General features: G+C 43.5%; 1 protein-coding gene across 3 annotated transcripts in view; it reads right to left on the minus strand.

Annotated features, from left to right (window-relative positions):
• Window positions 1-25,957, minus strand: part of LOC138284067 (3',5'-cyclic-AMP phosphodiesterase 4D) — a 1,206,532-nt gene that overhangs the window by 130,330 nt on the left and 1,050,245 nt on the right. For all 3 annotated transcript variants that reach the window (XM_069222486.1, XM_069222477.1, XM_069222495.1), the window contains one exon: window positions 3,809-3,921. In XM_069222486.1, coding sequence (XP_069078587.1) covers window positions 3,809-3,921 — 113 coding nt within the window. The remainder of the gene's footprint in view (window positions 1-3,808; window positions 3,922-25,957) is intronic.

Here is a 25,957-nt window from a genome sequence, read left to right on the forward strand (position 1 = left end):
TACAACATGTAGCACAGCTACATGCTGTACAACAGAATATTGCTAGCCATAAGTCTGCATATAGCGTGCATGTGTGTCCACTGTATGGCTCGTACATAAAAGTTAATGTAACTATGGAGCAGAAATTCCGTGCCACTGTTCCGGCTGTTATCTGAGCTGATAATATTTAATGTACTGACAACAGAAGGATGAACAGTAGAATAGGCCCTTTCTGGGTACAGACAAAGATACCAGGAGCCAAAGCTTAATTCACTAAACATTCGTGCAGGTCTGCCTTAGCACATTTTCCATTCTCTTTTGTTCACTCTTTCTGCTAGTTTTTTTTTTATTTAATTTATGTGTGGAACCATGTTCCCGCCTTTGAACACTGCCTTCTTCTTTGAATGCAAACTCTTACAGTGGAATGTGTACTACTGGTTACACTGGTGAGATTACATATGCACATTGCTGTACAAAACTGGTGATCTCAGGCATTACTAAACAGAATAATAACAGCTAAAGATTCTGTTAATGTATTGATCAGTCTTACAGGCAAGGCATTTCCACAACATCTCCTTCCCTAAATTATTTATTATACACCTTCACACCAGATGAAAATGAAACAGTCTAAAATAAGGGGAGGCGCCATGCTCCCTGAGCCCACCTGTTGTTGCATGTCGCTCATGAGCACCACGACGGTTTGGGACGCGGAGACCTGTCACCTCTATGCCTCAGACATGACTGACCGCGTACCCAGGTCCTACGGTTAGTGAGGCAGCTCAATAGCTCAGTACTGTATAGACGTACCGAATGAGACCATCATGTAGAAGACTGAAACCTACGCAGTTGCAATGATCACGATCTAATGACATCACTGACCAACAAGGTGAGATGTAGCAATAGTTAAATGAAACTGGGTACCACTGAGGTTACATGTGTTAATAGCTATACATCATTTCACTCCTACCGACACTGACCAATAACATTCTGAACACTGAACGTACACCTTACTACTGTCATTCCTCTAACAGAATCATTGCAGCGGCCCACCTTGTTGGGCTACATCTGAGGTCAATGTTCGCTGTTCTCAAGCTTACGAATGAGTGTCTCGTGCTGGTGAACGAGGCCTGCTGTGCGCCACCCCGGGCGCAGGGCGCGCAGACCCCTGGAAGCATGCCACGGGCCGTAACGGCACCTGCCGCCCCTATGTGCATGTACCATGTGGCCAAGGGCCTGGCCTCGGGCCACATCAGCGCGGGGAGCCTGTGCCTCGACACCGGCCCCCACGTCACTGAGTCCTCCAGCCTCGCGCTACAACCGGCCTGGCGCGAGGCTTCCTTACAGCACGCGCTCTCCTCGCAACAAGCCGCAGTAACGAGGCAGCCATTGCCTCGCGCTCGGGAAGACGGTCTCGTGGCGTCAGAGCGACATTCGTCGTGACTGGACTACCAATCATCTCCCAGCTACTCTGCTTCCCAAAAATCACAAAACAAACTGCCGGCCTTCCACCAGCGTGCCATGCAGCAGTTTCTTCCTTCCAAAGGACAAACATATACAACACAAATACTACGCTCCGCGGGGTAAGGGCATTTCACGTCATGGTTCGAGCATTTTGATCTATTCAAACATGGGCTGGAGAGGTGCCAGGGCCACACATGCGACAGTGCAAGCAGAATACCCAAAAGCATATGTGCACATTTAGAAATTTGTACTCGTCACCTACAGTCCATCAATGACTCACAGTCTGTGGCGTCCCCCTGCCTCACGCAAGCAGAGGAATCACAACCACACACACCAGCAGTGCTAGTGACCAGCAATGGAGCATTTCAAAACGATGCAGACTTTGATAAACATAGTGCCAGACGCAACACATGAATAAGTTCGAAAAGGATTGTGTCGAAAGTGCTGTGAGGTTATTTGAAAGATAATTGCGACCGATGCATGGGTAGTGAGTGACCATGCCATTCACATGCTACTGTCATGAGCACTAGTTTGCAAATAAGGCATCGACTACGCAGCAGAACATGTGTTCGAATAACCTGTTGCATGGCCTGGGTCTATAATGTGAGACTGGAGCATTAACTGTGTGATCAAAGCATGAAATGGGTGTGAGCCGCTTATACTACTCAATCAAACATGGAATGTATGTTCACTGTGCCATATTCCGCAGTATCAATTCCTTCAAAGCCTATACGGTGTTAGCTTTACATGCACTACAGTAATCATGCCCTCTGAGATTTGCAAGACCTACTGAGTAGACATGTGTGATATGCTTAGCTCTTACACCCTTTATTTAGCAGGCCCTGTGTGATTAGCATGTTTTGTCATTAGAACTTAGCAGGCAGTTAGTATATGTAGAATATGATGTTCGCAGGTCTTCTCTGATGAGCACCTGCAGTGGATGCATGCATTTGTCTAGCATGCACTGTGATATCTGAGAAGCAAATGATTTGCACATACATCTGAGAAGCCACCTATGTAAGGTGCAATCAGCATCAGGTATGTGATCAGTGCAGGCACAATGGGGATATTGCTTAACTGTGAGGAGCAGGTTCTCAGACAAAAGGATGAACAATAGGATCATATGCCCAAAATTATCCTAGCATGTAATCTGATTAGTGTGTGATTTCTGATTGAGATGAATCTTATCGGTGTATTTACCATGTGTGCTTAAGATGTTCAATATGGAGCATGTTCTATGTAAAGTGTGTGATAAGTATATGGCAAGTCGTCGAAGCATGTTCTGTGATCAAATGAAGCAGCTAGTCACTACATGTATGGCATGCATTTGCATTTTAATATCAAACCTGACTAGCAATAAATTGATCAGTTGGGAAATTGCCATGTTTTCTGTGTTGAGCAAGGAGTGCATGATCAATGTGTGCACGTCACAAACATATGAATTATTTTAATTACTATATTATGTGCAATCATAGCATGCATGGTGCGACTAGTGTATGCACATTTGGTGGCATGTTCTGTGTGGTTACCATATGCAGATTAACATTTTCTTTATGAACAGCATGTCATGACCTGTGTAACAACAACACATACTGTGATTAGCATAAAGTGTGTGAGGGGCATGTGTGGCGTGATTAATGTATGTTTTGTGGATAGCTTGTGTCTTGTGATTTGCAGGCCTCTCTGATGACCATGTCCTGTGTTATTAACATTCAGTGTGTAATAAAGGTGTGTATAATTAGTAATATGAGCCCTGCTGCTGGCGTTTTGTCATATGATTAACATGTACTGCATCATCATAATGTATAACATGATCAGTATGGAACTTGTAATCAGAATATATGTATATATATATATATATAGTATGACCACCAAATGAAATTTGATCGTCAGGTCTATGCATGGCATGACCAGTCAGTGGTGTATTTAGATTATTACGTGGCGTGAATAGTATGACTTTTGTCATGTGTATGGCCTGTATGACTGTCATGCCCTGCGTGAGAAACACAAAGCTGTATGCAGGCCCACTGCGTATACTTTGTGCCCATTTACTGCCCTGTGCTGCAATGACATAGGCCGAGCGAATACTGAATTTATTTTCTTGTTTCAACTCCAATGCCTGTGGCATGGACTGTGTGTGTAGCATGTTCTGTGCATAGCATGAAGTGTGTGATTAGTATGCCTTGTGTGATTTGCATTAAAAATGTGATCGGTGCATGTACTGTGAACTGTAGTTGCTCTGTTATTGGTGCAGTGTTTGTGAAGGCTGTATATGTACAGTGCAGCCCCATGTACACCCTGCTGTCTGTGCATAACATACCCTGTGGCAACACAGGAAGGAGGTAAACGGATAAAGTCCTGGTCCTACCTTGTTGGAGGCCATCTCACTGACGGAGTGCCTGGTCTGTAGGGTCTCCAGCTGGTCCAGGCACCAGTCCAGCTCCTCCAGGGTCTCGTTGGCCAGCTTCTGGTAGGCCTCCTCTGCGAAGAGATATGGAAAAGGGTACTCAGTCCTCAGGCGTTTGACGGGGCTAACAGCAAGCTGCAGAGGGTCCATCCTGCCGTACCCAGCCATCCTCGGAGGAGCAGTGCACAAACATGAGGGATCCCTCATGCTGTTTACACCAGACACTGTGTGAGGAAAGCTCTGCCTCAGCGGCCCGGCTGCATGACAGTCACACAAACTTTCACAGGGTCTCCCGCCCCCCTGAGGGCAGGCTACTGCGCCCCCTCCACGTCCCCACGAGCGGGGTCCGCCTCACTGGGACAAGCCGTGCATCAGCTGGGCCGGGGACGGGCACACCTCCTGCCTCCTACACCGCTGCTGCTCCCCGGCTCGCACACCGGACCAGCTGCGGGATCTCCCCCACTCAAACTTGGGATGTTTCATCCTCCTGGGCCCTCCTCCTCTGCCCTCACTCCCTTCCCGTCCTTCCTTCAGTCCCAGCACAGGCTCCGATGCGGCTGCATCATCCTACAACTGAGAGAGCCCGTCGCTTCCTCCCCACCAAAAACCCAGGGCTCCAGCCTGCGCGAGAGGGCGGGCGGCAAAACCCGGCGCGGAGTCTGGGCAGCCGGAGCCTCTCGCCCTCCCTCCTCTGCCAGACGTGCGGCGGGAGGATGAACAGCCTGGCTCTCCTCACGCAGCACACGCTGCGGAACACTATCCCAACGTGCCCGGCCCAGGAATGAGCGGTCATCGCGCCAACGACAAACGCGCCCACATTATTTCACTGTTCCTATCCAAAACCCTGCGCTCCCCCCACTCCCTTCACAAGACCGAGATAGCGTCAATGCAGGTTAAATGCAGTTAGTATCCATAACGTATGCACAGCTTGCAAACTTTTCCTACTTAAGCAGAATAAGGGGCTAGGCAGACCCAATTAAAAGTGCATGCAACATCGCGAATTGTGATTCTCGAAATTGAAATGTACCTCATGGAAAAGGACTGTCTAGAGATGGGTGTCGCATATTGCATCTCACACGCGCTGGCAGCTATGTAAATGAATGCAACAGCCCTTCCCTGAATCATCACATGTGAACCCACTTAAGCAAAATTCTTTTCTGCAAAACAAACCTTCAAGCTATCAGGCTGACGGGGGGCAGTCCCAGGTTTGCTAAGAAAAAGTTAATGTTATGTGTCAGAGCAAATGGATCAATACCAGGGGAAGTTACAGTTGTCCAGTTACAAGTGGTTTCTACTGGAGCCATTGGTGCGATATGGGGATTTGAGCACTTCATGAACTGCTGATGGGCAAATTCAAGTCGATTCCAATGGCAGCTTGGAAATGTTTCTTGTTGTCTAATAGCTCCAGTCAGGATTTTAATGTAACCAGTAATATTTGCCTTTATTTTGCCCAGGGCATTCGAGGACTGATTCTCAAAATATTTTGCTCAGTTACACAAAAATAAGTTTTTGAATTCAAAATCATAATCCCGTTTCACAGAAAATAGACAAGTGGTATTTTACATTTTAAAATTATTTTTAACAAAAGCAGTGTTTCTGAAGCATAGTTGTTGTATGAGGAAGTTCAGGGATGACTTTGGGGCTTATTGTGTACGCACCCCTGTGATTACAGGTGGAGACCATCAAACTCTAATGATTCTGACACAACAGGTAACTGTTGCAGGTATTTTGCCCGTCTTGAAATATCTGCAAACAAGGTGAGAAACGAGAGCGGACCGCCCCAATTTTGATTGGTGTGTAGAGGAATGGGTTTCATTTTGGAGAAAACTAATTTCCCATGGATCAAGAATGGTACATGTGCTAATGCATATTTTCGTCATATTTAAAAGTGTACCCGTGGGCGTAAACTGGGAAATCAATGAGTGTCGTAGATTTCTGGGAGTGCTCTGAGGATTATGTGCGAGATCCTGAAATATAAAAAAATGTATCCAAATGTAGGAACAATCCTACAGGACCAGGTTTTAAGGCATGAAACACCGACCGAAATGGTGCAGCACACAGAGTGCACCAGTGCGCATTTCAAGGGTGCTGAGCAGGGGGAGGGCTGCACTGCCCATGCCATAGACAGTGCAGGGGCCCCCTGTGGCCCCCTTCACTGAAAAAACAGGCAGGGAACAAGGTTGTAATCAGCAGGGTGGCGCTGAGTTCAGAGCCGTCCTGGCTGATTACAACTTGCACCACCGTCATCCTGTCGGGATCGGAGATCCTGGCAGAGACGTGGGTAGGTTGGTGGGTCTGCCCGCCAACTTCGTAATGTGGCAGTCGGCCCTCCAAAACCGCAGAGGTCCGACTGCCACTGTGAGTCTGGCAGTCTGTTGACCGCCAGACTCGTAATAAGGCCCTTAGACGTCTGAAGAGTAGGCCTCGCACATTAGGTCATAAAGTACAATGTCTGATAACCCATGTGCTACTACTTGATACAGTACAAAACATCTGTAAATGGTCTGATGGAATTCCCACCTTGGCTGATCTAACAGAAACCATATCTCAGTTGTTTAGGTCAACATTACATGGTTTCTTGGATAATGATTCCACAATGTCACTGAACAGTGTTCATAGTCACCACCCTGCAGGGTCAATGTTAAATGGGAGACACAATGCGAACAATTGTTTTCTTTGCTTTTAATCAATTATTAGAATGAACTAAAGAACAGCAGCTTCAAAGCCACATAGTAAGCCTTGTGAAATGAGACAATTGTCATTATTCTGTATTTTAAGAATGTATGTAGTGTAATGTATATAGTGTATATGTGGAACGAATACATCTGATGGTGGGTCATTACACTGCTAATGGTAGAACAGTGGCAGAAAGCAACTAACATTAGAAATAGGCTCTTATCAGAGTTCTGAACGAAGGGGGAGAGACGGTGCCAGCGTTTGAGGGTCCAGGATACCAAATTCTGTCACCGCCCATTCCAGCGGTGCTAGGTTTTGTGCTGATTCATAAACGATCAGGAACATCCCTGCTTCTGGCTCTTACCCCCTGCTTATTCAGGAAAATAGGAACTAGCACCAGACCCCAAGGTCTGATGGTTCACACACACATTAGTACAAGGGCAGAAGGACAAAGGCCTCACGGAGTCTTGTGAGCTTGGCTCGTGGCCAAACAGTTCACTGATGAGCCTGATATGGATGTAACAGATCAATGTCTTAGAAGACCAGAGAAAAATCGACCTGCCGTGTTCTGATCCTTTTGTACAAACTCCTGCCCATGTCTCGATAAACCAACAAGAAATTATTGGCATAATACATTTATAGCAGATGGTAGTGCCATGACGGTCACACAGGAGTTGGGCAAAACCTAAAGCACCACAACACAGTTGATAGAGGACACAGTTGACAACAAACCTTAAATGGGATGATGTGCCAGCATTAAGAATCCTAGCAATATTACTAGTACAAAAAGAAAGGGAAGAGGACGTGGGAGGAGAAGGAATGAGTGGAGGTGTGGCACAAGGATCAAAATATGGACAAACTGTCTCATAAAGGGAATGTGTAGCAGCCAAAGAGGAGAGATGACCATTGTGAGTGAGAGACGACAAGAGCTCGACAAGTACAAGAACTTCACTTATGCTTGGCCAGTAGCAACGCAGAAGAACACTGAGAGTGCAGCATCACTGATGCCCAAGTCTGGTACGTTGCCAATACTATGGTTTGGTTTACCTGCCAAGAGCAAGAGAAGTTGAGAACGATAATGGTGGAGGACCGATGGTCTTAGTGGGCAGAGCCGAAGGAGCTACAGAAACGCTAATGGTCGCTGTTAGTGAAGGGCATACTACAGATCTGCATTTCCGTGCGTTTGTGGTTCCGGTCAGGCCTGGCTTCTGCAGTATGGTGGCAGCAGAACAGTTTTGTAGAAGACAAGAAAGAAGTCAGAAAGTAGGGATCAGCTGAGTAGGTGAGGTAGAGAGAGGCTGGAGTGCAAAAGGGAGATGTAAGCTTGTTTGTTTTGAACATCACTAGTGCTGTCACCACCACATCAGTGATTTTATTTAAATTTAATATTTTCATTGCATGCATATGGTGGCCACTTTTAAGTGATGGGCTGTTTCCTTTTCTTTTTTTTTTTTTTTTGTGGCACATGCCTGCAATAAAAATCTAAAACAAAATTAACGATTGCACTAGCACATCAATGCCATACGTACTGGCTTTGAAAATGCTTGTTTTAAATTTACATAACTACGTGGTGGTTGAGTACAAATAAAAAACACTGAGTCAATTGCTAAGTCACTATTGAAATTTGTACACCTTGATACTATCTCAAAAGTACACCTGATGAGATGGGATTCATCCTTATTTCCCCAAACATCGCATCATCTCCTTGAGCGGTGTATGAATGTAGTACTTCTGTATCCAAGTAATTAAGGTAGAATCCCTGCAAGTTACCGTCTTAACTTTCATGACAACATTGACAAGCTCCTCATTATCGACTTCTGACAACACAATGGGTAGAAAAGGGCTATAGAAATACCGTTACAGTACAATGATGTATATTGGGGAATAGCCTTCAACTCACTAAGCTGTGAATGTGGTCTACTTGATAGGCTCAAAAAAGGGCTCCAGACCCCTCAAACCCAGCCCCACACTGCCACAGTACTGCCTTCGGAAGATTACACTCCAACACTCTGACACTGGTTCTAAAGCACTGACTCTTCATATTGGAAACCATTCTTTCCAATGTGCATGCTTCTGCACCAGGCCTAAGCGCTAAAACAATAGGCTTGCATTCTGGGCAAACCACTCACCGCTGGTAACTTCAAAAGGACCAAACCATTCATCTCTGGTTGTTAATACTGATCAAACCATTCTCCTCTGGTGGACTCACAGTGATCAAACCACCACCTCCAGTGGCCTTGTAATGATCAAACAACTCAACTCTGGTAACTTCAAAAGAACCAAACCACTTACATCTGATGGCCTTATAAGGACCAAACCACTCACAGCTGGTAACTTCATAAGCACCAAACCACTCACCTCTGGTGGTCTAATACTGATCAAACCACTCACCTCTAGCTGCCTCATAATGATCAAACCACCACCTGTGGTGGCCTCATAATGATCAAACCATTCACTTCTGGTTGTCTAATACTGATCAAACCATTCACCTCTGGTGGCCTCATAATGATCAAACCACCACCTCCGGTGGCCTTGTAATGATCAAACCACTCACTTCTGGTAGCCTGAAAAGAACCAAAACAATCACCTCTGATGGCCTTATAAAGAACAAACCACTCACAGCTGGTAACTTCGTAAGGACAAAACCACTCACCTCTAGTGGCCTCATAATGATCAAACCACTCGCACCAGGTAGCCTCAAAAGAACCAAACCAATCACCTCTGGTGGCATTATAAGGGCCAAACCACTCACAGCTGGTAACTTCATAAGAACCTAACTACTCACCTCTGGTGATCTAATACTGATCAAACCACTCACCTCTGGTGGCCTCATAATTATCAAACCACCACCTCTGGTGGCCTCAGAATGATTAACCACTTAACTATGGTGGCCTCATAATGATCAAACCACCACCTCTGGTGGCCTCATAACGATAAAACCACCACCTCTGGTGGCCTTATAAGGACCAAACCACTCACCTCTGGTGGCCTCATAATGATCAAACCACTCACCACTGATAGACTCACAATGATCAAAGGTGCCATCTGCTTGGAATCGCAAGCCTTCAACAAAAGTGAGAACCTGTTCTCAAATCTCTCATGCCGGACCACTCTCCACTATGTTTCAGTCTTGCCAGAAGATCTCTTTTTCTACCAAAAATGTAAAATTCAGCTGTTGGAAAAACATCTCCTCCTAGTATAAAACCTAATTGTTCTGTATCGTCCACCAACCTTCACATCAGACACCACAAAGGAATGTCTATTCCTACTGCTGTCTATTTCTGTAAAATGTTGGCCCATCACCCTGTAACCTAAGGTGGTATCCCTAAGAAGAAGATGTGTTGCATTAGCTACAAATGCCTCGTACTCTCATTGTAATCGAAGAGGCCATTTCGAAAGGAAAAGGACAACTAAATCAGTGGTACTTTTAAGGCTTGGGTGATTGCAAACACCTTGAAAAGCATATTTGTACATCTCAGTTTAGTAATTGGATAGCGCTTTCATCATGAGCTAAATTGTCTTCAGGCGCATGAAAATGGAGAGCATTTCAAGAAAGAAATGTGGAAGATGTACAGTCTCAATGCCTCTCGCTATAACAATTTAGGAGTTGGTAGAACAATACAGGAAGGGCTGAATAGCTTCCAAAGTAAACAAAACATGTTTCAGGGAAGCTGAGACCAGTCTCAATAAAAAATACCTTTATAGTGTGTATTATGCCACAAGGTAAAACTGTTTATAGAGCTTTAAAGTATTTAATGGTGAGCACTACTGGAAACTGGGAGGTTTTCAAGCGCTACTAATTTTGGCAGATAAGTTAACTGAGACTAAGATGTGAGGCGATTTGCCTAGAATCGCATAATGTAGTCAAAAGAGAAATCTGAGTTTACAACACACATGTTCAGTTTACTCTCCTAAGAAATATGGGCCTGATTGTTCGAAGAGTAAGATATTCTTGAGGGGAAAGACACGCGTCCACAAAGAAGCTTTTCTAACTTTTAGCTAATTTTTATTATAGCCTACAATCATCTCTCAGGACAAAGCATTTCATAGTTATCTTCCCGATTTAAACCTCGTAGGTCTAAAGGTATGTAAGCGAAAAGTTAGGGTACGGGAAACTTTCAGGTTTTTTAAAATGTATTCTTCATACTGAAAATAATTTCCAAGTCATGACCCCTGATCCCTTAGTCCTCCTGCATGATTGTGACTAGGAATATAAAATTCTGAATGTCGACATCACAGAATATTGTTGCAACAATAACAAGGGACAAAATATCGAAAGGTAAGTGAACAGAGGAGGGGGAAAGGGCTTACTATTCTGAACTCCACATCTACTTACCTTGAAAATATATATCACCGAGCTACACAGTTGTGTATAGAAAATACACCTTTCGATATTTTGTCCCTCAATATTGTTGTAAGGACATTGTGTCCCGTTGATATTCTCCGTCCCGCATTAATGAGGTTCCCGCATGCACTTTCCCCTCCTTGCCGGACCCCTCAAGCCGAGAACACTTCGATGTAAGTCTGAATATCAAGATTATTGCGGGAAAGGCGTTTCACGTGTATTTGAACATCCTCAGATTTACAATGCCGTGAATGTTCCCAGTGTTTCCACTCGGCCCTCCTCTGTGCACACCAGCTTCCTCACCCCCAGACGCCCCCCAAAGACTGCGGACCTGGTGGGGGTGCAGGGTGATGAGTGGCGCCTGTGCGTGAAAAAATCCCCCGGACTTCACTGTGTGAAGCAAGATCTAGAATTTGTGTGCAGAGATGCAACTTCTGCACACTTACCTTACACAAACTGAGCTCTTAGCTCCTGCATTACAGTCCCTTCCCGCTTTTTAGGATGTTAAAAGAGCGACATTTTGGATTAGGATAAAAACCGGTAAATGATTCAGTTCCTCACTGAAAAGGATTAGGACGAATGATTTTTGAAAGAAGAAACACAAACACACAAAACGCATATAAATTGGTCTTGGAAATTAGGAATGTCGCTCATCAAGGGACTGCGACTGAAAACTGACCCGGGCACCAAAATAAAAGTGGCCTCTATTAGTGAGTTATGAAGCTAAAAAGAGCCCGTCTTGTAAAGTGGGGCAGTTTTGAACTTGTAAACACAAGTGTCTCGCAAGGTTTGGAAGACCGCATCAGTGCTTTAAATGAAAATAAAGAAGTGTAGGTACTCACTTTTTGGAGTACCTGTTTGCTCTTGAGGAGTACCGGTACTCTCTTATTAAATATATTGTAGTAGTGCTTAAAGTGTAGGTACTCTCCCTTCCAAATTCAAGAAGTGCAGGTTCTCGGTACCAGACAGTACCCGCACATTTAAAGTACTGGACAGCATGGATTCAAGCTTTCTGGAGACAATGTTTGTTTTAATATCAGGGAAATCAACAATAAAAACTAGCCCAACAGACCATAAGACAGGCCCACAAACAGCAAAACAACTAGCCTATCAACGAACCTTCAGACCACTCGGCCATGACTGAACCTTCAGACCACTCAGCCATCACTGAACCTTCAGACCACTCAGCCATCACTGAACCTTCAGACCACTAGGCCATGACTGAGACCACTCAACCATTACTGGACCTTAGGACCACTAGTCCATCACTGAACCTTCAGACCACTCAGCCACTTCTGAACATTCAGACCACTAGCCCATCACTGAACCTTCAGACCACTAACCAATCAATGAACCTTCAGACCACTAGGCCATCTCTGAACGATCAGACCACTCAGCCATCACTGAACCTTCAGACCATTAGTCCATCACTGAATCTTCAGACCAGCCCGTCGGGCACTGCCTGATTGCCGCATAGGCCAGTCCAAAACACTTGTGAGGGAATTTTCTGATGTAGTATAACTGAATAAATCATTAATGTGTTTCAAAGTAACCTAACTTGGAACACTAAAAACTAGGACATTCCACAATCGCATAAGTAGGTTTACTTTTTTCCATTGACTGATGAGCACGGAACGACTTAATTCACCGCGCCCACCAAAACAAAATGCTGCACTGAAATGCATGAAAACTCGCCTCCACTGGTGTTCAGTCGACTCTCACAGAAAATTGGGACATGTAATGGTGAAAAACTGAAACTGTCCAGGCATTACCTGGACCCTGGTCACCTTATTGCGTTTATTATAAACAGTTTCTAAGTGGCAAAGAGATGTAGCAATGCTTAGCCTAGCAAAGAGTCTCTCTTCCCTTCCTTTTACTTTTTGACAGTTCTTGCTTTTTGTGCGTATACAGATCGTCACTTAGTTCACATTACAGAAGCAGACACAAGCTTTCTCTCCCATGGTTCCTGCTTAGTTGCTGAAATAGCCATTTCTGGTGCATATTCATGCCATTCCTTACAAGAAGGGGGATGATTTTAAGATACAAAGGAAACAAACATCTCAGGGTCATATGTACAGAATTTAGGAATTGTGATTTCCTAATTGTGATTCTTTGAAAATCACAATTAGGAAATCAAAATTCTAAAAGTACAAAAATGTACAAGCTGTAAATAGAAATTCAAAACGAGGTTGCAAACCTAGAGAAACATGAGTATTTTTGCCATTTTAAGAATGCTTTAGATTGCAGAGGTTGAAGTGGACAGGAACTATTGGAACTATGTTCCAAAGCTTTTTTTTTAATTTGGAAAAAACGTCTTATGTTAAAAAACAAACAAACAGGGTAAGGCTGGCCTGTGCGCCTATCAGATCAGTGAATGGGCTGTGTTGCAGCTGTTTGTGGCCCTATTTCATGGGCTGGTATGCCAGCTTTTACTATTGCTTTCTCTGAAATTACCACAATAATTGCCTCCAGGAACCACAAATGGTTGCAGTCACCTATACCTTGCAAAGCACTTGTACAACATGTCTTTACAAGTTTAAAACTGCCCTGGTGTGCAAATGTGGGCCACTTTTTTGGCTATCTGATTTGCTAATGGGGACCACTTTTAAATTGGTGCCCGGGCCTATTTTCTGCCCCAGTCCGACCCTCCTCCAAAGGGTTCATGCTGATCTTGAGTTGCCTTGTGCTAAAAGAGAAAGAAATGGAGATTCCTGTACTTTGACGCTTCATGGTGACAAAGAAAGCAGGGCATGAGTGGTAAGGGATGGCCCTCAGTATCACAGTTGTGCACTTATGTTCATGCACTCCAACCACTGCTTCAGAGGCTCCAGGTATGGAAGTCATAATTTAAACACTAGGCAGTTTAAGGAAGCCCTAGACTTCCTGGTTCATATTTTGGGCTTTTCGTTTTATTCTTTACTTAATGGTACCCAAAAGGCTTAATCTGTAGCACTGGATGGAAGAGAAATGAAAGTAGGTATTTCATCAGGTGACGTATAAGAAACGTACACGGAAGAGGTGACGCATTCTGCAACCTGCTCGCGCTCCAGGAAGAATCTTTTATATCAGAGCTGCGTTTCTTAGAAGTCTGTGCCAAATGTTATCACTGGATGTCGTCTTAAGCAAACAGAAAACAAATGGTACTAGTAGTTAACCTGTGCTACTTGTTAAGTGAAGTGTTGCTGCCAAACGTTATAAAAACACGCTTCTGTGAGCTCGGTAAAATGCTTGGAATTGGAGTACATGGACAATGCACAGTGATTTCATTACCTCATAAACACGCGCATCTGAAGAGGCAAGCTTTTACACCCTGTCTCAGCAGGATACCAAGCAGGTCAGACTTTAAAACAAGCAATGGCACAGCCAGGAATCTTGATGCTGTGCAGCATGGCCAAAGTAAAACAAAAAAATCTTTTACATGGTCATTTTGTGGTCGTGCACATCACGCATGTGCATGCCTTTAAAATGACGCATCAGCTTTTTTTGTTTTTAGGTACCAACCCGAGTAGGATCGGTAACTTAAAACAAAACAAAATGCGCAAAATCATTTAACATTTTTGTAAAATAAATGGGGAGAACAAAGGTAATTGGGGGTGGCAGCAGCGGGGGCAAATCAACAGAAGGGGGTCTGAAGAAACAAGGGGGAGAGTGGAGAAACACGGAGGCAACAAAGGGAGAGTGACAAAAGTAACACGGGGAGGGCAAATGCAACATAGAGAATAACACAGGTGACAGAAACAGAATGAGTGCAGGAGGAAGATCATGAGGAGAGGCAGTAGCATGCAGGACACAGACATACACAAGGGAGACGGCTCGAAAACACATGCACTGTCTATGAGTGCTTACACCAAAAGAACAAGCATTTGCAATGCAACGGGTCTTGCGTTTGCTCATGTTATCGCTGATCACGTTGTAAACTTATAACCCGACTTTTCACCCATCGGCAAAAGTGCATTCATGCACGTAACCCGAAAAAGTGCAATTAACTATGTAAAGCGCTCGACTTCTGCCAAGCGAAATCGCGCTAGTAAATTAGAGAAAAAGTAGTCCACAAGCCGGACAGAAAACAGCGAGCCTCGCATGTTTTCTGTACTTGGTCGATGCGCTCGAGGAGGGCTTGCCACCGGAAAAGGCATGACGTATGCATGCCTTAGACTAATGAAAGCAAGCAGATTTTAATAGGCAAGCCCACGAACCAATGAAAAACACGGACGTGACGTCGACAGGGCTCCGAGCCCTTTTCTAAACCCTAAAGCATCTCGCTGCGCATGCAACGCAGGCTCGACCCTAAAAAAGTTGTTCTCTAACTTCGAACACAGACATCAGGCAAACACAAACATGGTAAAGAAGCAATGCTCCATGGCAGCGACAAATGCAAGGTTTCGAAGCTCATCCTATAAAGGCAGAAGTCAGAGTTTGTTCTTTCTTATGCATTTTTGCTCATTTCAAAGTCAAGCCTACTTGACAGCACACCCTGTTGGCTGCAAGACATATTGTGGCTTACCAAGAACATAGAGGGGCCTGGAGTTCACCCTTTGCTTACCACTGGTAGAATTTCCTGTCACTCTCGTTTACCTGCTTCTTGTCAGTGTCCCAGCTTGTCAGACTTGTGTTTGTACCTCAATGGAGCTTTGTCTCTTTGACCTTCCTTTAATAAGTGGCTGGCATCTCAGCTTACACATCTATCATTTCAGGCACTACTTTTTTCTTTGCATCAAGCACTTCATGAGAGTGCATGTGTTTGAAGTTGTCTCTCACGTGTACCTCTTTCCTCCTTCACTCAATGTTGCTCTCCGTCACTTGAATACTTCTCTCTGTCTCCCTCCTCATTGTCTCCTACACCATTTGTGTTCCTTTCCTCCACCTGTGCCCTCCTCTTCTCTCCCTGTTGTTCCTTCCTGCCACAACCTCAGAGGTGCTTTCCCCAACCACTCTATTGTTTGGCAGTCTCACCCCGTGTTACTTTTGTGTCCCTCCCTCTTTTCAAATGTTGCTTTGCCGCCCCTCATAACTTCCCTCTAGTTGTTTTCGCTTTACTCCTTCCGCCCTGCGTTGATTCTTTCTGCCCATTGTTTCCGTTCACCCCTTGTTCACTTAGAGCGCAAGTTACAGTTACTTGCGATACTTGTGTCTGGTGAATTTCAGTGCTTTTTTTTGTTTCAAATGCAATGTTTTATCTGACATTTTTACCTAATAATAGCGTCCCTTTAACTTTTGTTTATTTCAGTTAATAGACTATCTATCTATCTATCTATCTATCTATCTATCTATCTATCTATCTATCTATCTATCTATTTTTAACTGTCAAACTCATCTAGCTTAATTAATTTAAAATTCGTTTCTATGGGGTGGTACTTTAGTGCATGCCTTCTCTGTTTTCTATGGGAGTGTGTCACAGTACCAGTAGGAGGTTATCTGTGGTGTTTGGCTTACTCAAAGGCTGGCCTGGAGTATATCTGTGCCTATGTTGTCCCTTATAGGGTTACATAACTTTAGAATTGTGTGTTGTCAATTGTGATTGTCTTACTCTTTTGTGGGTGTGTGATTTGTATTAGCACGCCCCTCCCAAACCTCTCTTTACATTCCCTAGATCAATTAGTAGTAATTAGCCCCCTATTCCATCACTCCTCTGGTCTCTCCCACATTTAGTGTAACATGTACATCCAGGTGTTCTGAGATCTCTGTCACTGTGGTTCTCCCTTGACAGAAAAAATAGGAGCAACATCTGCATGTTTTAACATTATACCTACCCACCGTCCCAGAACCTCGTAGGCTGCTTAAACCATCTGAGAAAATGTTTGGGTTTCACTCAACATATCTCACTATAACAAGAGTGCCCAATGTACGTCTAAAACCTTGCCAGATTTTCAACGTAGCCAATGAGATGTCTCTACATAATAGTGAATCTTAATAGTAATTTAATGACTATCGTGAACCAACAGAAACACCCCTGCCTTACAGCAATGTTTCTCACATTGTAGGTTCAGGAAGCAAGGGTTCACGAAGATAGTGGCCCCATGCATCTCTCTGCAGCCTTCAGAACTGGACAACATTGCTGGATGAACCAGAAGCTGAGTATCACAGGTCGCTCTAGACAGAGACTGATAAATTTGGTCACTATTGCTCAGAAACCACTAAGTCGCTAGTCATACCAGGCACAGAGATGAGCCCGTCTCTTCCTGCAAGCCAAACTCTTAGGACAAGAGAACAATGTATTCTGCTCTGTAACCCATTCCACCTGATTAGGGAATGGCAATGTGACCCTCATGTTAACAAGGCTCATTGTATTGTAAGCTGAACCTCTGGACCTTTCTAAGAAAGTGGTCCCTACCTGGCAGCATATCACTACATTCCCAATAATGCTGTCATTGAATGAGTGATCACACCCATCAAGGAGTAATGCCGGTGCGGGCACATTTTAAGGAGTGTAAGAATATAAGTGCCTTCATTTTTTGATTAAAGTTATTTCAATTTAAAAAGATCATTAAAAAACGTGTGCTTTGAAGAAAAAAAATGAATAATAAATAAATAAAATGAAAAAAGTAGTTATACAAGTTGGTTTAACATTTCTGCGATTAAAAGCCAACAGCTATTAAACTGAATGGGAGCCAAAGTGCAAGTGTGTTATCCGTATCAGCTTATGAGACCAATATAAAAATGTAAATTGCCCCGGCAGTTGTCTCGTATTTATTAGACATTAAAACCTGCATAAATGAGTTCCTGATTATGTTGGTTAAAGTGCAAGATCTCTCGGACGACGTCTAACAATCTTTAACATTTTAGTTTTAGTTTTGAAGAAATATTTTCTTGTGGCCCTGATTGCAGGGGGTCGCTGAGCAATTTTTGCTGTGGGACCACCCAAAAAATAAAGATGTGTTTAGTATTAAAGAGTGTTTTTTATTTGAGTTTCAGCCTAGAGCCTTTCTAATTGTCTCAATTAATGTGGGTCCCTTGGGCCTTTTTTGTGAAATTGGCTCATGGGTATTGCGGTCCCATGGGAGGTCTGTGACACCCGTGATAAATACATGAAAGATATCTAATTAGCTGAAATAACTGTCTTGTCACCTACAGGAAGTTCCCAACCTTTTAACCTCATTTTGCATTAATACTTTGGTGTAATCACATTTTGTGCTGTGGCCTTTAACCAGCTTTTGCATTTTTGCAATTTTTTGGAGGGTTCAACCATAGCTTCTGCTGCAGAGAGAGAGTTAAACATGGAGGAGTGGGAGCCAGAGACTCCAAAAGCCACCAAGTAATCCCTAGTGTGGCAATTCTTCACTCTACCATCAGGAGAGAAGACAATCTCATCTAAACATGTCATCTGCAGCATCTACAAAATGCAGTTCTCAAGAGGTAAAAAAAAATGTGTACAGTAATTATGGTATTTGGAAACATATGCAGTCAGTCTGGCCAGAGCTAAGATGGAACAGGATACACAGGAGGTGTCCACCTTTACATCAGAGTCTTTAACTGGACTAGGAGATCCAATAACCCGCTGAAGTGCTGCAGGGACAGTCTGACCTAAATTCTGTGTACCTGGAGATGGCCACTTAATGCAGGAGGTCAAGCAAGATTGGTTACGCTGGACAGCAAAGCATATCGGTGAGGGACAAGTTTGTGTTGGCTCACCAGTCTCTCAAAAACAAATAGATTTTTTTCTTTCTTTTAAGTTCACCTGCCCTATTTCTGTTTTTCATGTTGAACCTACAAAAAACTTTACAAATTTAAAAATCTTAAAAACAGATAGAAATAACTAATGTTGTTTTCCAAGTGTGTTTCTTTGTTAGTGTATCATGCTACAGCAATCTATAGATAATAATAAAAGGTAAGTCTTTGTATTAAGTGCAATTAAAACTGAAACACTAATAACAATAGATTTATAATAGATTTACAAAGAGTTTGCTTCAGGTTTGTGTTACTTTTTTAATGTGGGTGCGACACAAAATTCAAGTTGGTATTTGTAAACTTACAGAAATCATTATTTGTGTTGACTTATAAGCAAAAGTAACTGAATGTACTGGAATGTGCTGCCTTGAATTACCTTGCCTCAAGGGAGCGTCCCATGGGTATTTTATGGCCATTCCAATGCATCCATCCATGGATTTTATTACAAATTCAGCTCTACAGATAATTATAGAGATGGATTTGCACCAAATTCCTGCACCTCTCTGAGGCTGGCATAACAAGGGTACATTTTGTTTTCTCTTTGATAAGTCCTCTTTGCACGTGCACTACATTCTACAGTAGACATACATAGAGGACTCCTTCCTGCACAAAAATATCCTTACTACAATGCAGACACTCATGCACTATAGCACAAATGTGTCTGTGTTGCCACAAGACTGCACTAAGTGTGCCAGTGCATACAGAGAGAGCGCAACTGAATCTTTTCTTGTACATACAGCACAATTCTGTGCGGGGTGTAGGCTGCGCTTAGTAGGGGTCGGCCACCAAATGTGTCTGGAGGGAGAGGACTCTCTTTGAAGAGCTATGCACAGGGCAAAGGGTGAGTGTAGCAGGGGCTTGGCTACCCAAAGGGGCTGGGTTGTCTGTAAGGGAGTGGTGTCTACGTGAAACGCTGAGCACAGGTTGAAGGCTGTCTGTAGTATAGGCCTTGCCACCGAATGCAGCTTTGGTGTCTGGAGAGTGGCCTCTCCATAAAGAGGCGTGTGCAGGTTGAAGGCTGTGACTAGTAGGGGCTTTCCACCTAATGGGGCTTGGGTGCTTGTAGGAAGTGGGCTCTCCATGCAAATTTAAGCAAAGGGTGAAGACTCTGTAGTAAGGGCTTCACCACCTATTGGGGCTTGGGTGTCTTGTGGGACTGTCCTCTCCATAAAGAGGAGAGTGCAGGGCAAAGGCTGTGTGTAGTTGGGGCTTTGCCACCTAATGGGGCTTGGGTATCTGGAGGGAGTGGCCTCTCCATGAAGAGTTCTATAAAAGGTGAAAGGTGTCCCTGGTAGGGTCTGGGTTACCTAATGGGGAGTGGTGTCTTGAGGGAGTGGGCTCTCAGTGAAGACTTCTGTACAAAGTGTAGGCTCTGTGTTATAGAGGTTTAGGCACCCATGCCTCACTGGCTGTGAATGAGAGGTCAACTTTCTGCAAAGGGTCTGGTACAGGGCGAACGGTGTGCATAGTAGGGGATTGGCCATCTAATCAGGTTTGGGTGCCTGGAGGGAGTAGTTCTCAATGAAGACTTCGGCATTAGGTGAAGGGTGTGCTTAGTATTGGCTTTGCAGTCCATGTCTCATTGTGCATGAGATGTTTGCTACCTGCAAAGGGTATGGTACAGGGTGACGGTTGTGCATAGTAGGGGCTTGACCACTTAATGGGCCTTGGGTGTCTGGAGTGTGGGCACACTGTGAAGACTTCTGTACAAGGTGAAGAATGCGCATAATAGGAGCTTGGTCACCTAATGTGGCTTGGGTGTCTGGAGAGAGTGGTCTCTCTGCGAAGGCTTCTATACAAGACAAAGGTTGTATGTAGCAGGGGCCTGGTTAACTAATGGGTTTGGGTGTCTGGAGGGAAAGGGCTTTCTGTGTAGGATGTGCGTTATAAAGGCTGGCCATCCATGTCTCATTGATTGTGCATGGGAGGTTGGCAACCTGCAAAGGGTCTGGTACAGTACAAAGGGTTGCCAATCAGAGGCTTGGCCACCTAATGGGATTTGAGTGTTTGGATGGAGAGGGCTGTCCGTGAAGACTTCTCTAAAAGGTGTAAGATGTGTGTTGTAGGGGGTAGGGGCTTGGCCACCAACGTCTCATTGACTGCACAAAACAGTTTATATACCCACAAATGGTCTAATACACTCCAAAGGATGTGTGTAGTAGACTTTTGGCCATCTAATGAGTCTTGGATGTCTGGAGGGAGTTGTTTGTCCATGAAGACTTCTGTACAAAGCTTAAGCTGTGCGTTGTGGGGGTTTCACTGGCCACATCTAATTGATTGTGCACAAGAGGTCACCTGCGCATAAAAGGTCTGCCACATGGCAATGGGTTTGCCTAGTAGGGGGTCAGCACCCTAATTGTTTTTATAAACTTTTTTTCACTGTACCCATGGTACTCCTGTGACAGCCAGCCCACACCCTGTGTGCTTTCACAGGAGTCCCACAGGACCACATCAGAACCCGTGCTGGGAGTGAGGTGGTCAGCAGGAAAAAAGCCTCTGGGCCAATCAGATTGCGCTATTATTTGAAAATGTATGCACTCAGGATTCTTGCAAGAGTCCCACTAACCCAAAACTCTGGTATCTATACATTTTGAACTTTAATTTCACAAACACTACTGAATGGATGTACACCAAATTGCAAAAAGTATGTTTTCTGGGTGAAAATCTAGCCTTCTGCCAAATTTGGTGTTATTCCGATCAGCAGTTTTGGATGTAGCAGCATCTAAATTACGCATTAGAAACGACATGGGGAATTTGTACTTTGGAAACCCTTTTTTCACAGCCCCTGCTTGATGGATCACCCCGAAATATTCTAGGATGGAGCTGAGGTATATGAACTTATTTTTTAGAAAAGTTTGTGAAGATTCATCAGATAGCAGCAAAGTTATTAACAAACCAAAACAACCTTTTTCTTATGTAACAAGGTCCTAACTATAAATACACAGTGGCAAATATATATATATATATATATATATATGTCCTCCAACTCTCCTCCAAATAACAGGAGACCCAGGACACCTCCAAGGTGCAAATCAATTTATTGCACCTTGGAGGTGTCCTGGGTCTCCTGTTATTTGGAGGAGAGTTGGAGGATTTATTAGGGCCTCTCGGAGCCCACCCGGGACCGCTGTGTGGTGTTCCTGCAGTCCGAGTGTTTTATGTGAATTATATATATATATGTATGTATATATATATATATATATATATATATATATATCGCTGAAAACAAAACAATGGTTACAGGGATGATATAGTTAGGTTCACGTTTTACCCACACAAAACCATAGAAATTCAGCAGTTACAGTTATACCTATAGTTATACTTATGTTAAGAAGCTATAACTCATGGCCTAAAGTTACTTCACAACATGAGTCATAGGTTCTTCAGATAAGTACAGCTAAAAATGTAATTATAACTGCTGAATTTCTATGGCTTTGTGTGGGTAAAAAGTAAACCACACTATAACAAACCTATAAACTTTTTTTTTTTTAGTGTATTTCTATGTTTTTTTAACGTAAAGTAATATATAAATACCCTATGTTAATACAATCACCACTGCGCATGGCATTCGGCCAACCACAGCAGGCGTTGGCCCGCAGAGCCTGCGGCCAACTCCCCCACATGCACCCTGCCCCATGCTGTCATGCCCTTTGGTTGTGCGTGGCGGGGGTATGGTGTGTGAGTGGGTATGTTTTTTTCCCCATTTGGCTTCAGATCAGCAGGTACCCGGGGATCCACAAAGAATCCGCATCCCTATATATCTATATTTCTTTTTACTTTAATAACTCCAAAACTACTGAACAGATTTACATCAAGTCACAAAAAGGCTCTTTTTGGACCAAGAGCTAGATTTTCACTAAATTTGGTGCAATTCCATCAAGGAGTTTGGGCTGAAGAAGTGGCTAAAATCTCTATAGGAATTTGCATGGGGAAGATGCGTTTTGGGATCGCGGCCTTTTTCTCGGTCCTCACTTGACAAATGACCACAAAACTTTCCAAACAGCAGCGGAAGTTGGGGGCAAACTAGTTTTGAAAATTTCCTCAAAATTCGACAAACAACGCTAAAGTTATAGGCAAAATGAAAAATTGCTTTCCTATGGAAACTAAGTCCTAACTATAACTAACTACTGGCTATTGTCACTAGGTAATACATAAATAACTATATATATATATATATATATATATATATATATATATAAAATCAATATCACACCTATATATATATATATATCACACCCTCGCCATGCACTGCTAATTATTCCAAATATTACATCACTTATGACATCTTTTAGACATCACTGATAATATCACTGTAACATTTGCAGTAACATTATTGATGAGAAAACTGTGCATGGCAGGAGTGCAAGTTATAGTTACCTTAGGGCACAAGTTATAGTTTCTTGAAATACCTCTAACTATACCAGCTGAATTTCTATGGTTGTGTACGTTTAAAATGTGAGCCTAAGTATAAAGTCCCTATAATCTTTGTTTTTTTAAAGTTAACGTCTATGTTTTTTGATAGATAGATAGGCAGAAATAGATTTATTGCACTAGCAGCGATAGCACCAGTGTAATTATGATTAGGTCAGACAAATTTGCACAAAGCTGTACAAAAAAGTTCATCTACTTTGGGACTTTCATAGGAAGGTCCATACTGGTTCATCAAGTGAGGGCCAAGGAAAAGGGGTGCCCCAAAAGTGTAAATTGCAATTTTAATTCCCAGTATGTTTTTTGCTCTTCAATATAAAAAAATGGCTGATCTGAGTCTTTTCAAATTTAACATGAAAGTAGACCTTTTCTCAAGGACTGTGCTTTTTCTTTGGTGTAAAATCATTCAGTAATTCTCAAGAAATTAGCTTTTAAAGAATTGCTCTGGTTGGGCAGGAAGGGGTTAAAGTTGAGACAGTTTTAGAGATATCTATGTCTGCGGATCATCCAAAAGATTCTGATTGGCTTCTATGACATTGAAAGGCAAAACTGTCAGCAGTACAAAATTTGAGTACTCGGTGTCTGAGTTCTGCAAAAAACATTGAAAGCGCACATAAGGCGGTAGGGTGAGCGCCCATATGGCAGGCACAGTGCTTAAAATTTTGAAAAAAAGTTCATCTTTTTTTTTTGCTGGATCTGCAAACCCTCAATTTGGGGTTAGGTCACTTGAGGAGAGCTGTCCGCTGAACATCGCTGAACAATAGACCCTTTGGTCAACCTTTGCTATGAAGGGATGAAATTTGAGCAAGTCGGGTGTTAGGTGGTCATGGATGGGTAGGTGCAGGCCCTGCCACAGGCGATGCCCTTTGGCCAAACCCCTGCTGTTCATGGCCAGAGCCCGTGCAAAGCTGGATTTGGCCATATGCAGAGGGTTGGGCACAGGGTGTGGACATAGGGCAAGTCTACCGTCCAGCCCATATTGTATGTTAGATGCAGGGTCTGGTGTGAGGCCAGGACTTGCAGATGACCTCCACTGTGTAAGTCCAAAGTTTGTGCATAGTGCAGGTTGGCCGCTCATGGAGGGCGGGTGCAGACCCTGGCCTCAGGCTAAGCCCAGTGTCAAACATGTCCAACGTATGTCTGAAAATTGTGTGCCGTGGAGGTTTAATGCTTGTGGAGGATTGGGAGCAGGGCTTTGATGGAGTCCAGACACTGAGTCCAAGTGTTGATGCAGAGTGGATGTCATGAGTGATGTAATAGGTGAGGTCATAAGCAGTACATGATGGGATGCAAGTTTTAGTTAATTCACTAAACTAAAACTCGTGTACACAAGTGGTTGTAGCTTTTTTCAACATAAGTTTGTGTCTCATTCCATCACCTAATTCCAATGTGACAGTAAACTTATGTTTTTTCAATGAATAATTATGTATATATTTGTCTACCAAAATGTCACTATTATGAAATTAGGTAGCTGGTTAGTGACTGAGAAAATTGTAGGTGGAAAGAGGATGTTGCATTTATGCAGATGTCTCTCTAACTATTCTTAGACCCTTTACAAAAGTATTATGCCTCAAATTACTAAAAACCCATACACTTCTTCACATATTCAACCCACTGGATTCATACCTGCATTAACACTCCTGGCTCATTTACTTTTGCCTGCTCCTCAGGAAAGGCTTTAAATTCATCTACATTCAACTACGTTGGATTACACTGCGAAAACGTATGCTTTTTAAATCTGCACGTAAAATTACCATGGTCATTCATGGCACTGCAACCAAGCTCCTATCTAGGAAGTTCAAGAAATATGCCCCAACTCCCTGAAATGTTCCCTCCATCTCGAAAAACATCTTTGAGACACCCTGCTTTAAATACACAAAGTGCAGCGGTAGGACCTTCAGATTTCAAAGAGGCAAAACTTGGAATCAAAATACACCAGAAATTAGAGCCCAGCCTACAATCCTAACTTTTAGGAAAGCCTTGAAACATAGTTTTTAACACGGTAAACACTCTAGATCACCTAAGATGGTCGGCGCCAAAAGACTCTTTAGGGTGTAAGATGGCCGTCACAGGATTTCACAAACACAGAAATACAGGGAGTGCAGAATTATTAGGCAAATGAGTATTTTGACCACATCATCCTCTTTATGCATGTTGTCTTACTCCAAGCTGTATAGGCTCGAAAGCCTACTACCAATTAAGCATATTAGGTGATGTGCATCTCTGTAATGAGAAGGGGTGTGGTTTATGACATCAACACCCTATATCAGGTGTGCATAATTATTAGGCAACTTCCTTTCCTTTGGCAAAATGGGTCAAAAGAAGGACTTGACAGGCTCAGAAAAGTCAAAAATAGTGAGATATCTTGCAGAAGGATGCAGCACTCTTAAAATTGCAAAGCTTCTGAAGCGTGATCATCGAACAATCAAGCGTTTCATTCAAAATAGTCAACAGGGTCGCAAGAAGCGTGTGGAAAAACCAAGGCGCAAAATAACTGCCCATGAACTGAGAAAAGTCAAGCGTGCAGCTGCCACGATGCCACTTGCCACCAGTTTGGCCATATTTCAGAGCTGCAACATCACTGGAGTCCCAAAAGCACAAGGTGTGCAATACTCAGAGACATGGCCAAGGTAAGAAAGGCTGAAAGACGACCACCACTGAACAAGACACACAAGCTGAAACGTCAAGACTGGGCCAAGAAATATCTCAAGACTGATTTTTCTAAGGTTTTATGGACTGATGAAATGAGAGTGAGTCTTGATGGGCCAGATGGATGGGCCCGTGGCTGGATTGGTAAAGGGCAGAGAGCTCCAGTCCGACTCAGACGCCAGCAAGGTGGAGGTGGAGTACTGGTTTGGGCTGGTATCATCAAAGATGAGCTTGTGGGGCCTTTTCGGGTTGAGGATGGAGTCAAGCTCAACTCCCAGTCCTACTGCCAGTTCCTGGAAGACACCTTCTTCAAGCAGTGGTACAGGAAGAAGTCTGCATCCTTCAAG

The sequence above is a fragment of the Pleurodeles waltl genome, chromosome 1_1, assembly GCF_031143425.1.
Source record: "Pleurodeles waltl isolate 20211129_DDA chromosome 1_1, aPleWal1.hap1.20221129, whole genome shotgun sequence".
Classification (NCBI taxonomy): domain Eukaryota; kingdom Metazoa; phylum Chordata; class Amphibia; order Caudata; family Salamandridae; genus Pleurodeles; species Pleurodeles waltl.